The sequence below is a fragment of the Meleagris gallopavo genome, chromosome 5 (assembly GCF_905368555.1).
Source record: "Meleagris gallopavo chromosome 5, MGAL_WU_HG_1.1, whole genome shotgun sequence".
Lineage (NCBI taxonomy): Eukaryota > Metazoa > Chordata > Aves > Galliformes > Phasianidae > Meleagris > Meleagris gallopavo.
Genome location: NC_139408.1, coordinates 25,274,719 through 25,283,802, shown reverse-complemented (window position 1 = coordinate 25,283,802; position 9,084 = coordinate 25,274,719). Strand labels below are relative to the sequence as shown.

The following is a 9,084-nucleotide window of genomic DNA, read 5'->3' as shown; positions in this document are numbered from 1 at the left end:
CTAGCTGACAGAGTGGTGCTGCCTTTGCAGTGATGTCGGCCCCAGCACAGGTGCCGGGGACTACATTTCCCAGCAAGCACCGCGGAGCAGCGGGAGCTCTTCCCGGCGCGCAGCGCGGCTATCTGCTGCTGCCGCATTGGCTGTGGCCAGAGGCTGCCCCGCGAGTCTCTGTGGGGTCGCCCCGACGCGGGCGCTGCGTGGCCGGTGGACTGCGGGCGGGCTCGGTGCCGGGGGGGATGGGAGGCCCGCCCCCTGCCCTGGCCGCGATGTGTGAGTAGCGGGCGGAGCGCTCGGTTACCCGGCGGGAGCTTACTTGGTGGGGCTGAGGCAGCTGCGGAGGGGCGGCGGGCCCGGGAAGCGGGAGGCGTGTGTGATGAGCATCCCGCGTTGCTGCGTGCTGCTGCGCTTTGCATTCCGGCTAATGGGGCTTTGTGAGAGCGGCTCCCTGCTAGAGGCGTGCAGGTGTGGCTGTGTCTCGGTACCTGCGGAGGCTGAATTGCAGCTCTCGGCTCGAGTTGCTCAGTCCTTCCTGTCGTGAAGCCAAAATTCGACCTGGTGAGTGTGAGTGGAGGTAGTGATGAATGCCCAGTAACCTGCAGTGAGACTGACCGTGTGTGGATACTGAAGCAGCTCCTCATAGGGCAGTTGAGCAGGAGATGATTTGTGTTGGCTAGAATTGGCTTTGACAATAACCATGCTCCATTTCTGAAGTTGTTCTGTAAGGGCTTGGTTTATTATTTCTTTTTGAGAATATGTTTTTTTTTTTTTTCTTTATCATTCTATTTTTGGTGGCAGTGGCTTGATGGAATGGTCCACAGCAATGCTGTATCTTCCTCCATCCCTTCTGCCTGAAGCACGGCTCTGAAGAGGCTTGGTGCCACGGCTGGGTGCTGAGCAGCAGCCTAAGAGAGCAAGATTGAGGTTTGGTGGACTTTGCTTTCATTTCCTGGGGCTTCTCCTGATCTCTGCTGGTTGTTTGTGGCCTTCTCTCACTTGCTGCTTCTTTCAGTTAAGCCTCAATTGCTTTATTAAGTTTTGCTGAGCCTAAAAAAGGCTTAAGCCTTCCAAAAACTTTGTTAAAGGTTTTCATAAACTTTGAGAGTACCTCCCCATTAGGATTACAGTGTGTTTGCTATGAATATGAATATTACACATCTTTTAGGCTGATGAAGTTTGGCTTTATAACTTTAGAAAACAAGTTCCAATCCTGTCCTGAAAGCAGACTACCACTTCTGTTAAACACAAGTGTAATTTTTTTTTTTAACCTTTTGCTTGGCTTCAACTGAGTTGTCAGTAAAAGGCAACTGTGTTTGCATCACTGTGTATGTTTCAGCATTGACTGATTTCTATATGTGAAGTTTTTTGAATAGATGCACTCTCAATTCAAGCAAATAGATGGTTTTGGTCAAATTATGTTAGTCACTTGAATCACTATGACCAAATGTATGGGAACTGTTAAGTCATGACCTGAACCACTGATTGAGCACCTGGGGAGAGGACCCGGTCAGCCCTGGGAGCACAGGTGAAGGCAATTCAGGTGTGTGACTGGAAGGGGTGGAGCCTGGCTGCACCTCTCTTAGACCTCACTTAGGGGCTGAGTGCCAGTGGGGAAGGATCTTTTCCTGGAGATGCTTCTCCTTGGTGGAGCTTTCCCCTGTGAACCTGGGATCTTCTGATATTGGGTAAGCAATCTTCTTCCTTTCCTGTATAGTGTCTTTCTATTCTGCTGGTCCTTCTGTCATTTTTCCTCTTGTGAAACACCTTTTTCTATCTTTTTAATTTATCTAATTGCTATACCAAATTTCAGGTAATATCTGGCCTATATGTCTGAAAATGTTACATGTTTGATGAGATGTCAATCAAATGCATCTTAATCTACACAGGGCTCCGATATCTGTACAGTGTAAAGAATAACTACGATTACTCTAATAGAAATACATACCCAGTTAGTCTATAGGGGTGCTCAGAGACCTAGATAAAAATAAGGCATTTTTTCCTATTGATTTTTCCACTTTATCTTTTAAACTTTGTAAGATACTTTGAGTCAAATCTAGGTTGATGAAATTATTTTTAACACTGACAGTTGTCTTTTGTGAATTGTGCCACCAGATGGTGTCCTAAGTTTTGAGATTTTACCTGATTCAAGCTGATGATATGAAAACAAGAGAATGCAATAAGCTACAAAAATGCTTTTGTTTTACATTATACATATTTTTTAAAAAAGCATTTCTAGTTTACTGGGTAATGGATTTTTCTCATCTGGTCTTAAATGATTTTACGTTTTGACTCCAAATTAATAAAGCTGTTATTACTCAGCACTGGGATGAAATGTCTGTTACACAGGTGTGATAATTCAAGCAGAAGCCTGTTTTTTTTTGGTTTTTTTTTTGTTGTTGTTGCCTGATCATTGATGCCTGCCAGCCTAATCTTTGGGATCCTTGACTGGAATTTGCTTGGCACCAAAACTGTTTTTTGTCAAGTGATCTGAGTGCTGTGGTTTGAGTGCCTGAAATCACTTTCTAGTGATTCTAAATACTTTGTGGTGACTATATTCATAGAAAAAGCCCAGTGACTGGGTAAATACTTTCCAGTGCGCTCTCCATTGAACAGATATTTTTTAGGTCAGCTGATTATGTAGTACATGGACTTTGTAGAGGGTTACTTATAAAGTGTGAGTTCTTTTGCCAAGGCCAGTTACCTGATTCTGTGGAACTGCAATAGATGGATATATGAAGCAGTCCATTTTGCTTTTGTTTCTGAGCCCCTGTTCTTAATTTACAGTCTGTGACAGAAACACAGTTCGCATACCTGTCAAGGGTACTACTCAAATACCTATGACGGGGGAAAATACACAAATTGCTGAAATACCAACCACTTTATTTTGTGTCTCTTTGTGTCATGCTTGTAAGGGCCTCTTCATCCAAGATCTCTTACAAAGTGATGTAAGATGAGCAGGATAAGCAGACAGGACTTCTTTTAGCAGCTGCAGATAGATCCGAGGCAGGCCGTTTGTGCCTGATCTTGTGGAGGGATCATTATGTTGCTTCTTAATGAAACTTTGTTTCACTCTTTAGAAAATAATGTTCGAGGCTCCTGAGAGGGGGCTCAGTTGCAGTACTCTGTCCAGTTTTGGACATAATTCTTTGAGTTTTTTAGGCAATTTGGAAAGAGAAACTGGAATCTTAATAAGCTTGGAAAATATGGTGTTTCAGGAAAACACCTAAAGAAATGGAACTTGCATGAGTCTAAAAAAGCCATCTAGGTGTGTGGATATTAGATCTCTGAAGTGACAGCATACCACAGTGGTGCTGAACAGCTTTCCATTTACATTAGTGCTGTATATATCCCCATATCTGCCAGTGTGTAAAAAGTACATGATAAGTAAGATAGCAATAAGGTGTTTACTTTCTCTGGGAGGTGTTCCATCTCAGTTTACAGCAAGGAAAGCTTAGTTTGGTTATTAGGAAACTATTAGCATTTCTGATAGGAAATTGGAAAGACAGTTTAATTCTGACTTAGGGCTTATATATTATTCTGGTCTGTGACCTATTTCAAGCCAGGCTACAAATAAGACTAGTCTTTAATGGAGGTTCTTGTTCCTGACAGGTGTTCCTGTGCATGTGCTGCTCTGTTTGTGTAAGGTGTCTGTAGTCTCCTTATCTCCAGTGTATACCTTCCCCATATATTATAAAAATCCAGTGTTACTCATGGGGCAGCATACAAACTGTTCCTGCAGATGTCTTGTCAGGGTAGTTAGCAAAGTCAGCTTCATTGCCTTGAGCATGGAGATGTCAATCCATGCAATAACCTTTATCTCCTTCTGGCTCAGTGGCGGAGTAGTTGATGTCTCTGACGTTTGCTGTGTAGTTGAGCTCAAGGGCAGTGGTTCTGGGAAGAAAAGGTGGTTTTTGAATGTTGGTGCTTTATTCCACATAACTTCTGCCTGAGGTGATGAAACTTGATGAAATTTGAGTGTAGGCCTTTCTTTGTGGCAGTGAATTACTTGGTTTTGTTCAGCAATCTGACAGTGGTATGAGAGTTTTAGTATTTGGGGCAGCATTGTAGTACAGGGAAATGGCTTTAACTGTATGCATTTTTCCCTAAGAAAATCACTATTTTACTAGTTTTTAATAAATCACTGGTTACATTTTTTAATTGCTTTGTAGCACTGACTTGTCTCAGCAGGTGGCCGTGGTGTTCTCCAGGTTTTCCTCCAAGGACCAGGCCTCTCTGTGCAAATTAGCAGAACAAGTTTTCTGATAATCAAGCTGCACGTGGCCTAACCTAACAGTGGTTATTTAGGTGCCTTCCAGGGCCTAAGATGCACTTCCATTCCTTTTTCTCCGGGCCCAGAGGCTTCCCTCCAAGGCAGAAGGACTTCCTGTCCACCTCTTCCTCATATCGCCCGACAAAAGGTTTCATGAAACGGTTTTGTGGTGAGCTGCATCTTTCTAGTCTGTTGCTCCCCTCCTTTACCTGTGTCTGTGGTAGCTCTCGTGTTCCTCTCGTGCAGCTCAACCAGGTTTGTGTGACCGGTTGCTGCCGGAAAGATGTCTCTGAGGCAGTGGGCTGATGCCCCTCTGAGGGGCTGAGGAGGGTGTTGCTGCAGAGCATTCTGTGATGCTGAACTTCCAGGCTTCCATTTTTGTCAAGTGCAGAATTTCCACTGCTATTGACAGTGTGTAGAGTGGCTGTGAGATGGGCCCCAGTGCTGCTGCTGAGTTCTAGGCAGCTGGCATGCTGGTTTGCCCTCTCTGCTCCATGGCTTGTGGCTTTATATAGTCACTTCTCAGCCATTGATCTGCAGCAGATTTAGCCTTGACATGCATTTTTAATATATGTTATCCGGTGGATGTTGTAGCAGGAAGTAGCCTAATGCCCTCTTTTCTTTGTAGGCTATTTATACTTGTGAGAAGCGTTCTCCACAAGCCCTAACAGACTTGCTGAAGTTAATTAAATCTGGCTGCTGTTTCTAGGTCCTGGGCAGGTGCAGGCTGTGGGCAAATTCCATTTACATCACTGTTTTAAAATGTATGCATTTGCTTTAAAACAAACAAAATCCCCTACTGATTGGTAACATTCCCTCGAAATAGGAAGTTAGCGTAACATCTCATTTGCTTTAAAAGCTTTACGTTTTGCTGTTGAGATATACTTCTTTTACGTGATAGTGTAAAACCTTATCTTTACTAGCTACTTTATTTTTTTATACTAGCTCGTTTTCCTCTTAGTGACCCATGAGAGGTAATTCCTTTCTCTGTATGCAGGTATTGTGATTGAACAGATTGGTTGGTGTATGATGAGGGTAAATACCCTTACTGAGTACATGGCTCAAGCACTGTCTGGCTCTTGTTAGTGCTACATAGTAAAGGAGAGGAAAGCTTGGAATTTATGTTTTCTTCAAGTACTTGATGAGAGTGTTTACAGACAAATTGAAGTACTTCATTTAAGTCAGTCTTAAGTTTTCTAGCAGAATTTGTAAGAAAGGCAAGTATGAAGGGAAGTGATTCATCTCCATGTAGGTGCTAAGTCAGTAGGTGATCTGAAAATAGAATGTGGATCTGTGCTCTCCTGGCCATTGTATGTATGCTCTATGGCACCTACAAAATCAAACTACTTCCGAGTTCTTGCTTCCAAGAGCATCTCTCTGTGGAATTGAAAGCTTCACTTTTCATGGTGACATCCAATAGCATTTGAATTCTATTTGTATTTTTAGTACTCTACCATAAGAAATGCCCTGTTGATTGGGCAGTTAGCCTAAAACTCTTCCTGTAATCGTGTATAGTTACTATATGTTTTAATTAGTCAAAACAGGTGTTGTTAGGTCTCCTTGTGATAGATAGCTTTTTGATGTTATGTGCAAACTGGTGTCAGCAAGTCACCATGCTTCAGTGACCTGTTTGTCCTGGGTTAGGTCCCATGCTGCTGTCTTTCTCTTGTGCAGAATGAATTCCATGGGTGCTTGAGTAATCTTAAGCAAGATCCTAAATGTGTCTGATACTAGTCCATTAAATGACAAAATAGTGTTAGTGAAGAATACCAGGGAAGTAGAGCATATTTTCATGCAAAAGGTAGCTATCTGAAATTGGAACAAGAATCAGCATTTTTTTGCTTTCCAGGAGTAGATTAATGCTTTACATGCATGTTCTATGTGGCCCAGTCTGATGCAGAGTTCTGAATGATCTTGTACTGTTGTGGATGCTTTATGAAAATAAATATCTGTTACTAATGATTCGAGCACATCAGGTGCCCTTGTGATAAAACTGGAGAATGTCTATTTAAATACCACTGAGACTTCAAGAATGGATCCTACAAATGCTGGATAAATAACATAAGTTGATTGAATCTGCTGTTGTGTTTTAAACAGGTTTGTTTTAGTATGGTAGTGAATTCATTTAGGGAGGAAACTGCTTTCTTTGCCTAAAGATTATCTCAATTGCATTCTCTTTATGCTGGACAGGTGCTGATGCATGTCTTAACTAAGTATATGTCCACATTCGGGGAAAGGAGTTATTTCTCCAAAATCCACATTTTGGAAGTAGATGGATATGATTTTGCTGCTTCTGTTGCACTGAATGTCAGAGCTGCTTTAACTCTGTGCAGACTGGTCTCAGTGTAAGTACAAGACCTCCTCAGCCGTGCTCACAGCTTCACTCAGTACTAGATTGTTAGGGTGCAGTGTCCCAGAAAGAGAAGGTTGATGGTGAACAATTGGGATATGATAGGGTAAGCTGCTGGAGGCTTTTGCCAATTGAATTAGATCATATTAGCTGAACTAGCTCTGAAGGTGACTGATGTAAAATAACAAAGTTTGTAATGGACTGCCTTTTTGTGTGGAGACAGAAAAATGCACAACAGCGTTAATTAGATTTTTGTTAATCTGCTTTGAGTAGCTGAGAGCAATCCTATGTGTCTTTGCAGAATAAGTGCTGTATCTTGCAGGACAAGAAGAAAAAAAAGGGAAAGCTATTTTTTTAAACAGCTTTCTAGAGGACTATTCAAAATTGCATGAGAGAGCTCTTTAAGGAGTTCAACACACTTGTTTTCGTGAATGGTAACTTATTTTTACTTTCTTTACCAAAATAGATTAATGATGAAAAAAATCCTGAATGTTTGTTCTTCTTGAATTACTTGCAGGTATGGGATAAGATCTATCTGGGGTTGTAAGCATGGTGCGAGAACGAAAATGCGTATTGTGTCACATTGTATACAGCTCAAAGAAGGTAAATAATTCACATTTAGTTTACACCTAACTGCAGTAGGTATTAATATTAAGTGTGTATGAGAACTACTCCCATTTTAAAACTGCATGAACTCTGAGAACGTTTTTCTTGTATCAGGAGCATATTGATCTAGATCTATCACAAACCAAATAGTGTATTTACATGTGCTGTAGAGTATCTTTCTTTAAATGAGCTCTGCAATATCCTTGATTCTGAATACAAAAAAGTATTGAGAGTTTCAGGGTATTTTTTTTATATTGCTGCATGGAGATAATACGGTGAACTGTTCAAAACTTCATTCAGTTATAAATTGTGCTGTTTTTTTTTCCCTTTGGATTTCTATCTTGTTTCTAAATGAATGAGAATGAGGAATCACACAGCATGTATTTTCATTAATGGTGTCAGAGTGCATGTTGTCTTTTTCATGCAAAGCCTGCACTGTGAAACAGTGTTGGTTTTTTTTTAATTGTAATATTTTTGTTTAGCCACCTGCCACAAGGCTATTGTGCAAATGCCAGTGTAATAATTCTCACAACTCATGAGGGTTGGAGATGTTTTCCCTTTGGAGATGTGGATTCAAGAACTGGGGAGAATAATTAGATTAGTGTCTGTTCTTTGAAGATTTCAAAATATTTCAGCTCAAATGTCAATAGAATGTGAAATCTTTGGAATGGCTTTCTTTCTTTCTTTTTATGACCAATTCTACTTTCCTTTCTCTTTATTGAAGGAGATGGAAGAACACATGAGGAGCATGCTTCACCACAGAGAACTTGAAAACCTGAAAGGAAGGTAGTAGAACCACAATGTATCTTGCCTCTTTGTGCAGTTTGTTATTCTCAGGAATGACTAATGTGCTATTTCTCAAACAAGCTGAATTGGACAATTTATTTTAGGCATGGTATATGTGATAAAGCTGGCAATGACCATGTTCTCTGAGTACCTAAAACTCAGGAGGCTTGTTAACTGAGACAAGTGATGTGGAAAAAAATAAAATGAAAGATTAAAAAAAAATAAAATGTTTTTAGTTCTTGGCAGCTTTTTGTTTGGTTTCCTGGAAGCACTGTAATTCTGCCTTTGGTAGAATTACACACACTAGTTTTTTATAAAGTTTATTTTAAAAGGAAAGTCTTCAGTTATTAACTTTTCAAACACTGTGGGAAATCTGGCATCTTGGATGTAGGACTGCACCTGTGTTTGAGTGTCAGCCTTGTCCTCCGCCTCTCTGGTCCGGTTGTTTGGTTGTGGGAGCTAACCAGGGTGGATGACGGTTTCCATGGCTTTAATTATAATCTCTGGAAAGCGGAAGGAGGTAGGGGGTATTCAAATACCATCTTGATAATATGGAAACCGGATGCAATCGGAGTGCATTTGCAAGTTCTTTTAATTTTGTGTGGTCTTTGAGGTAGGCAGAGAGATCAGATGGTTTACACTTAAACACTTGACTAGTTTATAATCATCTTGCACCACTAACTTCATATGAAAATTGCACATCTATGTTAAACAACTTCTAAAGCACTAAGAAGTTATTTTCTTTCAACTCCTGAGTGTGGGAGATGAATTTTATTGGGACAAGTATCTTACGTTCAATGAAGATAAATCGTAGGCAGCTTCTGTTTGCATTAGTTCTCAGTTAATGTAGCTTTTATTCCCTTTTTTCCTCTTGTGCAGAAGGAGAGCAGGCCTCTTTGTTTAAACAGTTTTAAATTTAAATATTGAACATAGACGCAATGAAGCTAAGACTGATTCTAATGCCAATATAGTTAGTTTTTGCCAGTTTAGAATTCCAATCAAACTTTAACCTGCTTTGTTTTATAATACTTCAAGTCTAGAGAAACTTAAATTTATTTTTCTGAATATTTTTATA

The 9,084-nt window shown here is 40.7% G+C and overlaps 1 protein-coding gene across 4 annotated transcripts in view; it reads left to right on the top strand.

Annotated features, from left to right (window-relative positions):
• The first annotated feature begins 109 nt into the window (after positions 1-109).
• ZNF106 (zinc finger protein 106) overlaps positions 110-9,084 on the top strand; it is a 37,258-nt gene continuing 28,283 nt past the window's right edge. For 3 of the 4 annotated variants that reach the window (XM_085224840.1, XM_085224841.1, XM_085224839.1), the window contains exons 1-4: positions 111-270; positions 796-921; positions 7,135-7,220; positions 7,948-8,009. In XM_085224840.1, coding sequence (XP_085080966.1) covers positions 7,167-7,220; positions 7,948-8,009 — 116 coding nt within the window. In that variant the 5' untranslated portion in view covers positions 111-270; positions 796-921; positions 7,135-7,166. Of the gene's footprint in view, positions 271-795; positions 922-7,134; positions 7,221-7,947; positions 8,010-9,084 lie in introns of all 4 variants that reach the window. The other variant, XR_014883511.1, reaches the window with a different exon arrangement.